At 43.6% G+C, this 17,402-nt stretch overlaps 2 protein-coding genes across 6 annotated transcripts in view; both read left to right on the top strand.

Moving 5' to 3' along the window:
* The window catches only part of QRICH1 (glutamine rich 1), a 49,635-nt gene extending 38,032 nt beyond the window's left edge, over positions 1-11,603 (top strand). For 3 of the 4 annotated variants that reach the window (XM_081302520.1, XM_081302521.1, XM_081302522.1), the window contains 4 exons: positions 7,302-7,410; positions 7,751-7,902; positions 8,219-8,309; positions 10,657-11,600. In XM_081302520.1, the coding sequence (XP_081158646.1) occupies positions 7,302-7,410; positions 7,751-7,902; positions 8,219-8,309; positions 10,657-10,849 (545 nt within the window). In that variant the 3' untranslated portion in view covers positions 10,850-11,600. Of the gene's footprint in view, positions 1-7,301; positions 7,411-7,750; positions 7,903-8,218; positions 8,310-10,656 lie in introns of all 4 variants that reach the window. The other variant, XM_081302523.1, reaches the window with a different exon arrangement.
* A 275-nt stretch (positions 11,604-11,878) lies between these two features.
* IMPDH2 (inosine monophosphate dehydrogenase 2) lies at positions 11,879-16,696 on the top strand. 2 transcript variants are annotated; one of them, XM_081302533.1, is made up of 15 exons: positions 11,879-12,067; positions 12,519-12,567; positions 12,769-12,870; positions 12,955-13,029; positions 13,367-13,573; positions 14,070-14,157; positions 14,235-14,434; positions 14,513-14,603; positions 14,703-14,798; positions 15,057-15,128; positions 15,765-15,908; positions 15,988-16,132; positions 16,222-16,365; positions 16,450-16,533; positions 16,625-16,696. In XM_081302533.1, exons 1-15 carry the CDS (start codon positions 11,970-11,972, stop codon positions 16,644-16,646), a joined length of 1,617 nt encoding a protein of 538 aa, XP_081158659.1. In that variant the 5' UTR covers positions 11,879-11,969; the 3' UTR covers positions 16,647-16,696. The 2 variants fall into 2 exon arrangements, with proteins under 2 accessions (XP_081158659.1, XP_081158660.1); XM_081302534.1 differs by lacking the exon at positions 15,057-15,128.
* The last annotated feature ends 706 nt before the right edge of the window (positions 16,697-17,402 follow it).

Raw genomic sequence — 17,402 nt, 5'->3', positions numbered from 1 at the left:
TGCCTGTCTCAGAGGCTGTAATTCTGGCAATTAAGGGTAACAGGGTTTTTAAAAAATATTTATTTTTTAGCTGGGCACAATATCTTTATTTTATTTATTTTTATGGGGTGCTGAAGATTGAACCCAGGGCCTCACACATGCTAGGCGAGCACTCTACTACTGAGCCACAACCCCAGCCCAGTAACAGTTTTTAAAGAGGTGAATTAAAGACTACATTTCATATGTTCTACATAGGGAGTTGTGATTTGCTTGTTAATTTGGGAGATAGTCATTTCTTAGATCTTCTGGTGCCATCCCTGAAATCTGAATTACTTCTCTCCTATGGTGGGTCTATGCTCAAGGACAGATTACTATTTGGGATGGGGAAGAATGGTAATCCTTTCCCTTGCCTCAGATTAGAGAGGGGGAGGGAGAGAGGGAGAGGAAGAAAAAGAAACATGACTGGTTTAAAAAATAAGTTGCAGTGACAGAGCAGCAAGAACTGTATTCAAAGCACAAAGTAGACCATTTTTACATTTCCCCACTGTCAATTTCTACATTCCATTTCTATGGAAAAATGGGTGTGACATCTCCAAGCTGCTTCCTACTGAGAGAGGGTAAAGTTGTGTGGAATTGACCTGAAGTTCTTGTTCTCTGTCAGGTGGGGCATGGATAATTGAGGGTATTTAGCATCAGAGCAACCTAGAGGTCCATGCTGGCATTTGGTGGGTCTGGGCAGGAATCATGTTAGGACAACAGTAAACAAGACAGCAATGCTTTACTTGTTTTGTAAACAGTTAACACGAAAGCAATCAGTATTTCAGCCAGTTTCTGAAAACCATGAAGACAGTAACTCATTAAAACCTTAAGCAAAAGCTTAAGGTGGGATCCAACATGCCATTGATTTGTGAGGAGGCCATTTAAAGCATTTGAGTAGAGTTGTTAGAAATATATTCAATATTTAGTTTTTATAATGGTGTCCATTTGAGATGTAGTTAAAAGATATTTAATGTCATCTTATTTCTGTAAAATAGCTTTCTCATTAGTATTACCTCTATGTTCAGTAGAGGCATCCCTTTAACTGTGTCATTTAGGACTCTACTGGCAAAGTTAGTTAGGCCTTTTGTGTGCCACATTACATCTTTTAAACTAATCTGAGGAATAAATATCAGGGCTAGATAATACTATCAGTGAAAAACAGATCTAAGTTATCTTTGTAGGAAATTAGGAAGACTTGTAGGTCTATCAGATCAGGCTCAAATTGACTCAGAACAAACTTATAACTCTAGAGTCCTTTGTAGTAGTTATTCTTAGGCACTCCCACTCTTCCTTTATAGCCTCCAGCTTTACTTTTGGTAGGGCTGACACAAGTGTACATCTGAAGTTAGATTAAAAAAAATAATAAGTTGTCTTGCCTTTTAAATGACCACCTATGCTGCGTACCGCATGTGCCTGTAATAGCTACTTAAGGAGGCGGGGCAATGAGGATCATGAGTTCACAATACCTTTATTTATTTATTTTTATGTAGTGCTGAGGATTTCTGGACTAAAACCAGCCTCAGCAATTTAGAGAGACCATAAGCAACTCAGCAAGACCGTCTCTAAATAAAATATAAAAAGGACTGGGGGATGTGCTTAGTGGTTAAGCGCCTCTGGGTTCAATTGCCAGTACCTCCCCCCAAAAAAGTCCACATAAATTGCTCTCCTGCCAGGTGTTTAAGACCAACTTGGGGGCTAGGGTTGTGCCTCAGTGGTAGAGTACTTGTGTTGCACATGTGAAGCACTGGGTAAAAATTTTAAAAAAAGACCAACTTGGTCAAAATTGATATCTACTCTTAAGAGGCAGCTGTGATTCCTCAAGGATAGCTCTTGGGAACTTTTGAAAAGCCTATTGGTTCTTCAGCCTTCCTCTACCAGTGTGCCATCTGCCAGGATGGATTGAGTTCTTGCTGACCACATGTAGCTTTCTTTAGAACCATAAGAAACATGCCCTTTGCCAGTGACCATCCTCTTTGCAGAACGTATACTGGTTGGCTTCTTGTTCTTTAGGGTCCTCTCAATCTGGAGTTGCAGGGCCCTTAGAGGTGTCCTGTTGTTCCCTGGATCCATAATTTTTTAGAGCAGTTTTAGGTGTCCAGAAGAATTTTAGAAAACAGTATAGAAACTTTCTCTGTGCTGGCTCACCCTCATATAATTTCCCCTATATTAATAGTGTTACATTAGCGTGGTACATTTGTTAAAATTTGAACTAATATCGATACATTATTATTATCTAAAGTTTATACTTTATATTAGGGCTTACTCATTGTGTTGTAGTGCTGTGGGTTTTCATAAATGTCTGAAAGCATGAATCTACTACTATAGTATCAATACAGAATGTTTCCCTGTCTTAAATCCCTTCTCTTGCTGGTTGTGGTCGCACAGGCCTGTAATTCCAGCAGCTCGGGTGCCTAAGCCTAAGGATCGAAGGTTAAATAAAGCCAGCCTCAGCAACTTAGTGAGGCCCTAAGCAGCTCAGTGAGACCCTATCTCTAAATAAAATCTAAAAAAGGGCTGAGAATATGGGTCAGAGGTTAAACACCTCTGGGTTCAAACCTGGTAACCCCCCCCCACACACACACACCCAAAAAAATAAAATCCCTGTTATCTGCCTGTGCATTCTATCCTGCCTTCCTTCCCTTCCTTGCCCTGAGTCCCTGACAACCAATGATCTTTTTCCTATTGCCAGTTTTGTCTTTTCTAGAATGTCATATATTTGGAATAATTCAATATATATCTTTTCAGATTTATTTCTTTCAGTTATCAATATGCATTTAAAGTTAGTCTTTTCATGGCTTGATAGTTCACTTTCTTTTTAGCATAGAATATTCCATTGTGTAGACAAACCATAGTATATCCATTCTTCTGAGAGACATGTTCTCTTTATTTCTTCCAGGTTTTGGCAGTTTTGAATAAAGATGCTATAAACATTTGTGTGCAGGTTTTTGGTAAATAATAGTCAAATAAGCCAGGTGGGGGTGGTTTGTGTCTGTAATCCCAGGTACTCAGGAGGCAGAGGTAGGAGGATCACAAGTTTGAGGCCAGCCTGAGTAATTTAGTGACCCTGTCTCACAATAAAAAATAAAGACGATTGGGCATGTAGCTCAGTGGCAGAGCACCACTGAGTTCAGTTCCTAGCACTGCCCCCTATGTACAAAAATTAATGAAACAGAATGAGAGAATGAGAAACTTAAGAAATAGAATCACACAAGTATGGTAAATTTAACTGACAAAAAGGAGAAAGGCAGTTTAATGGAGAAAGGGTAGTGTTTTCAACAAATGGTGCTGGAAACACCCTTTCTTCATTAAACTGCCACTATGCCTGTCCCATTTATTAACTCTTTTTTTTTTCCAATTTTTTAATTGATTTTATTTTTTTAAATGCATGACAGCAGAATGCATTACAATTCTTATTCCATTTATTAACTCTTGACATTATTTCCTGAGCTTTTCTTCCTATGCTAGTTTGAAGGAAATTCCAGACATTCTATCCATAAATATTGATTTTCAGTTTTTTTTGGGGGGAGGTCAGGGTTGGTTCTTGGCAATTGAATCCAGGACCTCATGCATGCTGGGAAAGAGCTCTACCACTGAACTATACTCAAAACCCTATCTATAAATTTTTTTTTAATGTGTTGAAAAGTGTTTTTGACATACCACAGGGACACTATCATAATTTTTAAAAACAACTAGAAAGCCAAACATGGGCTGGGGATGTGGCTCAAGCGGTAGTGCGCTCGCCTGGCATGCGTGCGGCCCGGGTTCGATCCTCAGCACCACATACCAACAAAGATGTTGTGTCCGCCGAGAACTAAAAAATAAATATTAAAAATTCTCTCTCTCTCTCTCTCTCTCTCTTTAAAAAAATAAATAAATAAAAAAATTAAAAAAAAAAGAAAGCCAAACATGGTGGCTTACACTAGGAGGCAAGGGCAGGAGGATTACAAGTTGCCTGGGCAATTTAGCAAGATGCTGTCTCAAAATTTTTAAAATAAGCTGGGCATGATGACATACACCTATAATCCGAGTGGCTCTGAAGGCTGAGGCAGGAGGATTTCAAGGTCCAGACCAGTGAGCAAGGCCCTAAATAAATTAGTGAGACCTTGTCTCAAAATAAAAAATATAAAGGGCTGGGGATGTGGCTCAGTGGTTAAGTGCCCCTGGGTTCAATCCCCAATGCCAAAATAATAAGTAAATGCTAAATAATAAAAAAAAAAAAATTTTAAGGCCAGGCATATAAGCTCAGTGGTAGTGTTCTTGGGTTCAGCCCTCAGTACTACACAGACACGCACGCACACACACAGACTTTGTCACTCCAATTTCTGGATTGCTAGCAGTCCACATTGTGTGGGCGAAGCAGAATAAAGGCTTTAGACATTTTCTTTATTTGCTTATCAGTTTTCACAGTATTGAGTTAGTTCACCAGCTTTCCCACTTCCCTCCCAGTAATGTAAAATTAAGGTTTTTTTATTTGTTTTTTAAGAATCATTGTGAACTCATGCATTTAAATATTTGATAATTTGATATGATTCAATCCACTGCAGTTATATTTACTGATGTGCAGATTGTTCTATCTTTGGCCAATTGGATTATCTTTAGGTTAGTACCTATATTAATTCTAGTAGTTGTTGATTACTCCCTTCATTTCTTTTCTCTCTCTCTCTCTCTCTCTCTCTCCCTCTCTCTCTCTCTCTATGTGTGTGTGTGGGGGGGTGCTGAACCACTGAGGTACATCCCCAGCCTTTTCTTTTTTATTATTTTGAGATAGGGTCTCACCAGTTTGCCCTGTCTAGCCTTGAACTTGTGATCCTTCTGCCTTGACCTCATGAATAGCTATGATTACAGGTGTACACTGCCATAGCCAGCAACTTCCTTACTTTCTGATTTGACAGAACATTTCATTTTTCAAACATTTGTTGTTCCATTGCGAAATCCATCAGTTCTCTATGAAACGGGTTGCTTTTAGTGGGATAAGGTATTTCAATACACATTTTGGATGTTAGGGATGCTCATTGCTCCTGCACTGGTCATTGTGTCTGTGCCCTTCAGTAGGCAGAAGTTTTAAAGTTTTAAAAGATAAAATAAAAAGTTTTAAAGATAAAATACATCATTTTTTATGCTTGCTGTTGAGAATCAAATCTATAAGGCTTATATAATTTTTTTTCCATGTGTCCTTGTTCTTAGCCAGGAATCCTGGTTCTTAGCCATTAAAGTATATTTTATTTATCTATTTGTTTATTTATTTATTGGTACTGGGGATTGAACCCAGGGGCTCTTTATCCTGAGCTACATCCTTATCCCTTTCTAATTCTTTATTTTTGTAAAGGGTCCCTCAGTTGCTGAGGTTGCTGGACTTGAACTTCAAATTGTCCTGTTTCAGCATCCTGAATATAAAATTAATTTTAAAGTTTGTTGTTGGGAATAAAATAATGTTATAGAAATGCCACTAGAGGAGGTATGTGGCTGAGTGAAGGAAGAGAAAAATATACCAAGCTGTGGCAGGAGTTACTCCTAGGGAAATAGCTTTTCCTGAGAGAAGCTGTGTTGTGTTGCTCATCCTGCATCTTGGATGCTTCAAATATGTCCAAGAGCAAGAAAGTGCTTCCCATTGTTGCTATACCACTAAGTAGCCAAACAGTGGACAAAAACAGCACCGGAGAGAAGTACACACTACATGGTCAAAGTTTTGCCTGTGGGAAGAATAGACAGTGGACTGTATTGTGCAGAGTCTTCCTTTTCTGCTTCCAGGAAGCGTAACTTTCACTGTCTGGAGAATCCTGAAACCCTGTAGGAAAATGCTGTGTCTGCTGCACACTACTATACCCTCAGTGCACAAACACTTGTAGTTGTTGAATTGAGCAAATGAAGGTAGCTTGATGGTAAAACCCATAGTTATCTTTCTTTAGTGCAGTCCTGGCTGCCCAGGGTTCTTGTTCATACTGTTGGTGTTTTAGTCAGATTTTTGTAGCTGTGACCAAAAGACCTGACAGAAATAATTAGAGGAGGTAAAGTTTAGTTAGGGGCTCACAATTTCAGAGTTCTCAGTCCAGAGATGGCTGACTCTATTCCTCTGGGCCTGAGATAAGTCAGAACTTCATGGCAGAAGTGTGTGGTGGAAAAAAGCACTTGGACTCTGCTGGCTTCTTCCTTGTTGAAGTGGGTGGAAAGAGTTCTCACCACAGAGCAGAAAGAGTTCTCACCACAACAAAATATAAAGCCCAAAGCCACAGCTACAATGACCCACCTCCTCCAGCCATACCCTGCCTGCCTATATTTACCACCCAGTTAATCTCTTTTTTTTTTTTTTAAAGATAGAGTGAGAGGAGGGAGGGAGAGAGAGAGAGAGAGAGAATTTTTAATATTTATTTTTTAGTTCTCGGCGGACACAACATCTTTGTTGGTATGTGGTGCTGAGGATCGAACCCGGGCCGCACGCATGCCAGGCGAGCGCGCTACCGCTTGAGCCACATCCCTGTAATTTTTATTTGTTCTTTTTAGTTACACATGACAGTAGAATGTATTTTGACATATATATATTGGTTATACCCAATTTATTCTACTGTCTTTCCATTTTCCAAATTCCTTTCCCTTTACTTCATTCTAAATTTTCTTACATTATCTCACACATGAGATTTTGGGGGACACCACATATCTAAATTGGCCTTAGCCCTGCCTAGCTCTAGATTTGTCAGTGAACCTGGGTCTTAAGAGTTACACCTATCCTTTTAATGAAAACTTGAAATTGCTCAAATATCAGTGTTCTTTTTATCCAGAGAAGTGATGATATGGGCTTTCTTCCTAGAAATGATAGATAATAAGAGGGGTATACATTACCAGGTCTTTGGGCCTTAGACACCTTGAAAATACAATGTAAGTTGTCTTCGAGAAGAGAGAGCATGTATGCATGTTTGGTTTATAGTTTTATGTATTCATGAACCTGAAGGCAATCCTTTTGTCTTATATTAGCCTTGGATTACAGAGGAATTTGTCAAGTGACAGTAATCATGTGAGGTAGTGGTTCTCAATGTGTGATTCCCAGAGCAGCGGCAGTATCGCCTTGGAACTTGTTAGAAATAAATGTTCATTTTGGGTTCCACCTCAGAAACATAGGTTGTGACCCTCTATGTTTTAACAACCTTTCCAAATTATTTTGCAACACCCCAGGGAGACTTCTGTTGTTAAGACTTATGTCCCTGTGGTCCGTACACCTTACACCTCCCATCCTGTGCCTTTGTGGTACCTCCTTCCATCTATTTGTTTTAGCATTATTCTGTTCCTCCTAGGCTATGTTCTGCCCAGCCATGTGACTGAGGAGATGCTATGGGAATGCAAGCAGCTTGGGGCGCACTCCCCTTCCACCCTATTGACCACCCTCATGTTCTTTAACACCAAGTAAGTTTTCTAGAATGTCCGTACTTGGCCTCTGCTGGCTTCTTCCTGGTGAAGTGGGTGGAAACTTTAGGAGGACTTCTGAATTCCTGTGACATTTATGAGAACCTTGAGCTACTGAAAGCCTCCAGCCCCACTTGACTACATTTTTTTGTGGTGACCAGTGAATCTAACAGCCTTTTCAGAACTCTACTATCTATTTTGATGTGGCTTCTCCACTGTCCACAGTGTTTGGGTATGGGCCTACCCAGATCTGGGAGTGTGGGCTCCTCTGAAATACAGATGGGTGTAGGGTAAATCATGGTGTCTGGCACCCTCTGCCTTGCTTTCACTTGTGGTTCAGGTACTTCCTGTTGAAGACAGTTGACCAGCACATGAAGCTGGCCTTCTCCAAAGTCTTACGACAGACAAAGAAGAACCCCTCTAATCCCAAGGATAAAAGCACGAGTATCCGGTACCTGAAGGCCCTTGGGATACATCAGACTGGCCAGAAAGGTAGGGAAAGGTGGCACCTTACCCTGTATCTACTGGGCTAGTAATAAATGTGGAGGGGGGTTTTACTGGGTAGGAATTTTCCATTCCTTTTTCCCCAGCCAAAAACTTTTCTCTTAGAAGCAGGGAAGCTCTGGACAAGATAGCCTATTCCCTTCCTAGTTATTTCATGCCTCATTCCTTTCCTCTTCCTACTTAATATTTCCTAGATAGGATGGCTGAATACCTGTGGTTCCTAATCTAGGCCTGAGCTAAGACAGTCCTTATGCCAGGTCTGTGATGGTGGTGGTGGCGGCGGGGGGGGGGGGGTGTTTTATAGTTACAGATGACATGTATGCAGAACAGACAGAAAATCCAGAGAATCCACTGAGGTGTCCCATCAAGCTCTACGATTTCTACCTCTTCAAATGGTGAGGAGGCTTTATAAATTGGCTAATGTATGTGTGTGTGTGTTTGCATGCTTACTTATATGCATATGTTATCAAAGGAAAGAGGCATTCTCTAGCCCCAGAGGAAAATCATTTCCAAAAATCTAAATAAAGAAACAACTATGTGGCTTTCCCAAAGTGGTATGCTTGACATTGATATAAAAAGGGTTCCTGAACCCTAACAGTCTTCTTTTTTTTTTTTTTTTTTTTTTTTTTTGGTACTGAGGATTGAACCTGGGGGTGCTTAACCACTGAGCCACATCCCCAGCCCTTTTTAATATTTTATTTGGAGACAGGGTCTTGCTGAGTTGTTGAGGCTGTTCCTCCTGCCTCAGCCATCTTTTATGGAGAAGATATGTTACAGAGAGGCCACCTTCATCACAAACTAAATAAGGTCCTGCATCATCCTGGCCCTGGCCTTTTATCATTGCCACTGTCAACTTTGGGGAGACTCCTTCCTTTAACTTTTATCTTTTCTTCCTCCTCCAATTTGGCATGTCATTTTCATAGCAATGCGAGACGATTTTTGTTTGTTTGTTTGTTTTGGATCTTAGTATCTCACTTAGATTAAAACCTTCAGTGTTTTGTCATTACAGAGTAATCCTTAATAGTGGACAAGGACTCCCCCTTGTTAGCCTTATGTTGATACAACTCTGAGCTCTCAATCTACACTAATGCCTTTCCTCTTGGGTATTATGCTATATTTTCTGGGTTTTTTTTGTTTTTTTTTTTTTTTTTTAGTTGTGGATGTACACAATACCTTTATTTGTTTATGTGGTGCTGAGGATTGAACCCAGTGCCTCACATGTACTATGTAAGCACTCTACCACTGAGCTACAACCCTGGACCTCTTTTCTGTTGTTTTTTTAAATATTTTTTTAGTTGTACACGGACACAGTACCTTTATTTTATGTATTTATATTTTTTTCTTTTAGTTTTCAGTGGATATTTATTTATTTATATATGGTGTGAGAATCGAACCCAGTGCCTCACACATGGTAGGCAAGCCCTCTACTACTGAGCTACAACCCCAGCCCTATTTATTTATTTATTAAATATTTATTTTTTTGATTGTAGTTGGACATAATACTTTTATTTTATTTATTTATTTTTATGTGGTGCTGAGGAGGAACCCAGGGCCTCGCATGTGCTAGGCGAGCCACAATCCCAGCCCCTGTATTTATTTTTTTGTAATGCTGAGGATGGAACCCAGTCCCTCACATGTACTAGGCACTGAGCCACAACCCAGTCCCTCTTTTCCATTCTTAAACATAGCTTTTTCAAGGAACAATTTCCAAATTCCCTACCTGTTCCATCTGTTTTCTCTGTAGCACTTAACTATTGGTACCATTTTTTGTGTATTTGTGTAATTTTTTGTATGTATTTTTTAATTGTTGTTGCCCTTCTTATCTATAACCTCCATGAGGTAGGAATTACTATCTTTACTCATTTCTTTTTTTCTTTCTTTCTTCTTTCTTTTTCTTAAGAGAGAAAATTTTTTAATATTTATTTTTTAGTTTTCATCGGACACAAGATCTTTATTTTATTTTTATGTAGTGCTGAGGATCGAACCCAGCGCCCCACACATGCCAGGCGAGCGCGCTACCGCTTGAGCCACATCCACAGCCCCTCTACTTATTTCTTTAACATTGCATCTTTTGCATACCTGGCATACAGTAGCCTTTTAGTAAACCTTGAATGGATGAATAAATGTTAGAGGATGGTGTGTGCTGAGTGTGTATGAATGTAGCACCACAGAGTGGGTGAGCAAGGTAAGAGCCCCAGCATGGTGACTACTGTTACTTTGTAGATAACAATGTGAGCCATGTATGATGGCACATATCTATAATCCCAGCAACTTTGAAAAAAGTCCTGTTTCAAAATAAAATTTTTATGGCTGGGGATGTGGTTCAGTTGTAAAGCACCTCTGGGTTCAATCCCCAGTAAAACCACTCCCTCCTGCCTCTTTCCCCTGGATAAAATATGGATACATAACAGTGTGAGCCAACACTTGGAGATAGATTATCTGAGCAGTGAGGTTGGCTCCAAGTGGAAAATAGATGGACTCAGTACATCTGTGATTGATCATGGCTGGCTTTTGTAAAGGTGGGTCAGAAAGGAGACAACCTGTCACTGGCATTCATAGCAGCCCTCACTAGAAGTCCTGGAGGTGGCGTTTGATAGATATATTCAGTAACTGTGCTACCTATTAAACATCCAGAGCTGCTGCCTTACCAACATTTTCAGATTGCCTCTGTCTGGGAAGTTCAGGCTGGGAGGGTTAAAGTTGTAATGGTGTTTACCTAGCTTTTACTGACATGTTCTTTAGCCCCCAGAGTGTAAAAGGCCGGAACGACACCTTTTACCTAACACCTGAGCCAGTGGTGGCCCCCAACAGCCCAATCTGGTATTCAGTCCAGCCTATCAGCAGAGAGCAGATGGGACAAATGCTGACCCGGATCCTGGTGATACGAGAAATTCAGGAGGCCATTGCAGTGGCCAACGCAAGCACCATCCACTGAGATGCCTCAGTCATACTACAAGAAAACCCAGCCAGGAAAAACTGGACAGACTTGCACACTAAAGAAGAGGCCTCCATTTTTTCTTTTTTCTTTTATCTTGGGTAGTTATGAAGCCTTCCAGGCTACTTCTGTTTAAAATGTAAAAGAAAACTTTGCCCTCTTTCCATCTTCATAGACCTGCGGCAAACTCCTTGGTCCATGGGGGCTCTAGGTTTACTGAGAGCCAGGTGTCTAGAAAGTTACTGGCTTTTTTTTTTTTTTTTTTTTTTTTTTTTGGTCTGGGCCCTGGGGGAAGGGCTTGGACTGTTGGGAGAAATGTGGCACACACACCCCCCCCCCCACGACCCTTCTTCAAGAAAGATGGAATTAATGATGGATCGACCTTCCAGGGAATCTCCCCAGCTGGCTTTCACTGTGTACTGGCAGACTTCACTAGAGGAGCCACCTTCTCTTCATGTTGACATAAACTTAGCATCTTAATGGAAGAAAAATGAGGGGAACTTCAATTATGATTTATTAAAGACAATTTCTATTTACAACCTCCTTTATGACAAGTGACATTTTAGATGTTAAAGTAAAAACTTTACCATGCCTTTTTTTTTTTTTTTTTTTTTTTGGCCTAACATTGAGGCCTTAAACCTGAGGCTCCTGTGCCTGATGGAATTCTTGTAACATACACTTGTGTATCATATAAAGATACCACTCTGTTTCTCTTATGTATTCTTACTCTAGTTGTTTATTAAGAATGACAAGCACGTCTTTTCAATATGCTAGTGAACAATGTGTCTTTATTTGGGGAGGTACCTGGCAGGACAGCAGCAGCTAAGCCTTCCCGGTTCTTGAAACTACCCAAGGTCCTGTGGGAGGGGGTGGGACAGGAAATAGCCCAACTCCGTCGGGGGTATGGTTGGTGTATGCTTTTCGCATGCGCCGGTTCCTCCCAATCAGCCCCGCCCCTGCCGCAGGAACGCTGCAGTTCCGCCCGCGCGCTCTGCGCCGTGACGTCAGCAATGCGCGGGGCGCAATGACGGAATCGGCTGGTTTATATTGGCGCCGCCCTGACGGCGGAGTCCTCTGCGGCGCGGTTCTCGGCAACACGCGGTAGTGTTCCGCGCCGGCCATGGCGGACTACCTGATTAGCGGGGGCACGTCCTATGTGCCAGACGACGGACTCACAGCACAGCAGCTCTTCAACTGCGGGGACGGCCTCACCTACAAGTGCGGGCCTTGGGGTTTCACCTGGGCCAGTAGAGGGGAGGCAATCTGGTCTAAGAGGCCGGATGAGGGCTTCAAGGGAGCCCTCTTCGGTGCGGGCTTGGGGGACAGGATCCGGAAATTACCCACCTGTCACCGGGATTCATTTTGACAGATTCAAAGCGGGGTTGGGTTAGGGGGAGCCATCTCGACAGTACTTAGGATTTCAGGCTTGAGAAGACTCCATTCTCTGAACACGTGGAATTGTGAGGATTCCAGGAGCACTGGTGACAGCTCAGTGGCAGAAAAGGTCCCCAGTTTACCGTCCCCATGCTGTGCTCTGTTTTGCCTGTGACACCTCAGTTCAGTTAGTGCCTCTCTTTGCTCTTATTCCTTGTGGGTTGATGTGTGGAGTTGATGTCTCATGGTACCATAACTCAGAGCCCTGCTCCCAATTCACTCCCCTCCTCTGCAGCGATTTTCTCATTCTCCCTGGGTACATCGACTTCACTGCAGACCAGGTGGTGAGTATGACCAGGAATTGGGTTCTGAACATAAAGGTGCTGCTGTTGCCTGGTCTCTGGGCTACCTTACTAGATTGGGTTTTGGGGGTGGATTCTATGGAATTGTCAGCATGCAAGTCAGATCCCATTTTGCAGGGTGTCTGATACCGCCCTGTAGTGTAAGAGGTACTTGGCCACACTAGTGGTCCTTTGTCTCCTCAGGACCTGACCTCTGCCCTGACCAAGAAGATCACTCTGAAGACCCCACTGGTTTCCTCACCCATGGACACAGTTACAGAGGCTGGGATGGCCATTGCAATGGCGGTGAGCCTCATGGGGTTATGGGAGAAGGCAGGGACACCATCTCCCTAAGAAACATGCAATGGTGTCTCTCTGTTTATCCTGAAGCTTACTGGCGGCATTGGTTTCATCCACCACAACTGTACACCTGAATTCCAGGCTAATGAAGTTCGGAAAGTGAAGGTCAGAAGGGCAGGGACTGTGGTGAAGAACTCTGGGAATTGCACTGAGGTGCAATGGGGTGGGAGTAGGAGGTTTGTTCTGCTAAATTAGGATCCTTTCTTCCCATTGTGGGGTTCAATTACTGAGGAGAAGGGCCTGATATCCAGTTTCTTAAGCCATCAGAAGAGCACCAGGTGCACAGTGTCTCCAGCCCACCCATGTTTCTTGTTAGAGGAATTGATTTGACTTGATCCTATAGCACTACCAAAAGGGTAGTTTAGGCATAGACCCTGTGCCTAAACCAACAGTTTGATAAAAAGTGATCAGATACAATGCCTTTTCTTACCATTCCCTCCAGAAATATGAGCAGGGATTCATCACAGACCCTGTGGTCCTCAGCCCCACGGATCGCGTCCGGGATGTTTTTGAGGCCAAGGCTCGGCATGGCTTTTGCGGTATACCCATTACGGATACAGGCCGGATGGGGAGTCGCTTAGTGGGCATCATCTCCTCAAGGGACATTGATTTTCTCAAGGAGGAGGAGCATGACCTGTTTTTGGAAGAAGTAAGTGTCACCAGCAGAGCACAGCTAAACTCTGGCAGCCTACACTGAAGAAAGCAGGCCTGTTGCCCATATAACATTTCTCTTCTGTTTAGGAAACTGAATACCTAGCCACATTTCTGACTGCTTCATGAGGTTCTTGAATTTCATCTTCCCCTCTACCAGGGTCTCAAACTTCCAAATTTCCTGTCAGCATTCATGCTTTGCTCTTTGACACCCCCAGGTTGAGTTCAGTGCTCAAGGACCATCAATCAGCCTTTTTCTTTTGGTCCTCTTCATTACTCCTGTGCAATTTTCTACAGTGTAAGAGGCTGCTCTCTATACAGTGTAGTCCTTCCTACTCAGTATTAGTATACTATGCTGGTGTAGGAACTACCAAGTTTCCTTAAGGAAGTATAATTTGGGATTAGGTATGTGAATGGTGGTCTTTGGAGCCTCCTCTTATAGTTAGGGCAGGGTCTGAGAGGTCTGGCCTCTCCTCATCACTTCTTCCCTTCAGATCATGACTAAGCGAGAAGACTTGGTGGTAGCTCCTGCAGGTATCACATTGAAAGAAGCAAATGAAATTCTACAGCGCAGCAAGAAGGGTGAGTCCCAGAGGTGGGAAGGGGCATAGACATAATTGATGCTCAGGTACCTGATTTATGTCTTACCCTGACTTCAGGAAAGTTACCCATTGTGAATGAAGATGATGAGCTGGTAGCCATCATTGCCCGGACAGACTTGAAGAAGAACCGGGATTACCCACTAGCGTCCAAAGATGCCAAGAAGCAGCTACTGTGTGGGGCAGCCATTGGCACTCATGAGGATGACAAGTATAGACTGGACTTGCTAGCCCAAGCTGGTGTGGACGTAGTGGTTTTGGTAAGCTAATATATAAAAGGATAGGACAGGACTAACGCCACATCACAGTCTTTATGTGGGACTTCCTTCTTGTCTCAGGACTCTTCCCAGGGAAATTCCATCTTCCAGATCAATATGATCAAGTATATCAAAGAGAAATATACCAATCTCCAAGTCATTGGAGGCAATGGTAAGCCAAGACCGGGCACTGACAAATGTGGAGTGGGATAGAGAGCTGGGCTGTCATCTGGACCCTCATATGAGACTTTCCCCCTCTCCTTTACTGTAGTTGTCACTGCAGCTCAGGCCAAGAACCTCATTGATGCAGGTGTGGATGCCCTGCGGGTGGGCATGGGAAGTGGCTCTATCTGCATCACCCAGGAAGGTAAGGATATTCTTTGGCACGGCCCAGAGACCTTGGCAATGGGTTTCACATGCCCTGGGATCAGGCACTCTTAATGGGAACTACAATGAGTCCTCTAATAGAGGCAACTCTGAGGCCAAATAGGCCTCTTGGATGGGTGACATGGCTGGAAGCAAGACGAATTCTTGTCATCCCTTCCCTGCCACTTCCCTGCCTAGCCTGGCCTCCTTGCTCCTGCTCTGCACCCTCTCTAAACTCTGGTCTGTTTGTTTTATTTAGCGGCTCCCAAGATCCCTCCAGACATAAAGTCCCACAGCCCCAAATGCCCTTCTACTGTCACGGGCTGCTATAGTAAGTCTGGCCTGGCCCACTGGCCGGCCCAGCTGCCCACTGCCCGGCTGCTTGGTTGATTGTAGCTGTAGCTCCCGGAGTTTGTGGTGCTAATGGGTGGGCAGGGTAAACAGATGTACAGACCATGGTTTGGGGGCTGCTTGAGATCACAGCTCCTTTTTCTTCCTGGGTGCTTACACAGCAGGACCTGCTTCCCTAGGCAGGCTATGCTTTGTCCACATCTTCTGTAGTAGTAGTTCAAGGATCAGCCCTGTAGCCTGCTCTCACGTTACCTGATCTTGCCCCAGGTGTCCAGTATTCAAGAGAGGAAAGTCTGGGGTTGACATGGTGCCTCTGGGTACTAACTGCACGGTGACTCCTGTCCCATCTGCTACCAGCTGGGCGGGGCTTTCCCGGCTGCTAAAGACTGCATGTGCCTGAGGCTGCCCTGAGCCCTGCACCCACGCACACACACATGCAGGGATGAGGCCAGCACAACTAATTGAACTGTTAAAAGGCAGATGGGACAGCAGCCATCCCAGACATCTCGTCAGTCCAGTTGCCATCCTGGTACAGATGTAGCTAAGCTCCTGGGTGCTAAGTGTGGCCTCTTGCTTGTTCCCACTAACCCCCACCCACCCATCTGTTCCTCAACAGTGTTGGCCTGTGGGCGGCCCCAAGCAACAGCCGTGTACAAGGTTTCTGAATATGCACGCCGCTTTGGTGTTCCCGTCATTGCTGATGGAGGAATCCAGAATGTGGGCCATATTGCCAAAGCCTTGGCCCTTGGGGCCTCCACAGGTGAGGCTCAGTGCCCCTAGAGCTTGGTGGGACCCCTTCTCACCAGATTCTGCCCTGAGCACTCCACATATGTCCACAGTCATGATGGGTTCCCTCCTGGCTGCTACCACTGAGGCCCCTGGTGAGTACTTCTTCTCCGATGGGATCCGGCTAAAGAAATATCGTGGTATGGGCTCTCTTGATGCCATGGACAAGCATCTCAGCAGCCAGAACCGATATTTCAGGTGAGACAGTCAGACCAATCACCCTATCACAACTCTGACAAATCTCATCCCTGCTGTGACCTCACCCATTTCTCTACCTCTTCCTATAGTGAAGCCGACAAAATCAAAGTGGCCCAAGGGGTATCAGGGGCTGTGCAGGACAAAGGCTCCATCCATAAATTTGTCCCCTACTTGATTGCCGGCATCCAGCACTCCTGCCAGGATATTGGTGCCAAGAGTTTGACTCAAGTCCGGTGAGCTTGGGTACCTGAGACATGGGCAGAAGGACTGTTTAGTGAGTCAGCTACTACCTACATCTGATCCCTGTCCCTCTTTAGAGCCATGATGTACTCTGGGGAACTTAAGTTTGAGAAGAGAACATCCTCAGCTCAGGTGGAAGGTGGCGTCCACAGTCTCCATTCGTAAGTAACCCCTATCCTTAGCTGAGAGCATCTTCCATGCCTCATACCTCTTTCCTCTTGTCCTAAACTCACAAGTGGTCTCTGCCTACAGGTACGAAAAGCGGCTTTTCTGAAAAGGGATCCAACGTGCCTCCTCAGTTTTTCAATAAAAGTTTGAAAAAGAGTGATGCCTGATCTTTGGGGTCACCAGGCACATGGGGGATCTGCAGGTACAAATAGCAACCTCATTTTGTTCCATGGATAAAAGTGCTCCATGATCCTTCAAAGAGGGTAGTTCCAGTTTAAAACTTCTTCCTGGGGGCTAAGGTTGTAACTCAGTGGTAGAGCACTTGCCTTGCACATGTGAGGCACTGGGTTCCTAAAAACAAATGTATTGTGTATATCTGACTTAAAAAAATACATAAATTTCATAGGGGGATGTTCTCAAATCAGTTCTGGCTTCTTAGGGTTTATTTCACACTGAGAATCTTAACTCTGCTCTTGAGGGAGTTGGGGGTGTCACATTATAGTCTGGAACGGGTGTATACAAAGCCTCCTGCTAGCCTAAATCTTGGCTGCATGGGACTAGTTCAAGACTTGGACGTGTACTCCCTAATATGAATCTTTAAAAGGATCCTGGAGAAACTCATATAAATGTCCATAAGATCTGAAACAAAACATCTGCCTCCTGGCCTCTGAAGTGAAGAACAGGAAATCAGGAATAGTCTAGATAAAATAGCGACACTTTGCTTTCTCCTCACCTCCACCAGTGGCCCACTGACCCAGCAACCCCTGGCCAGCAATACACCTGATACAAAATGGGAGAACTGTATAAATTATATTCCTGTCAAACATGAAAAGTGTTTAGTGCCAATGCAGAGGACAGTGAA

The sequence above is a fragment of the Spermophilus citellus genome, assembly GCF_964194105.1.
Source record: "Spermophilus citellus genome assembly, chromosome: 7".
NCBI classification, from domain to species: Eukaryota; Metazoa; Chordata; class Mammalia; order Rodentia; family Sciuridae; genus Spermophilus; species Spermophilus citellus.
This window is presented reverse-complemented; position numbering and strand designations above follow the sequence as displayed.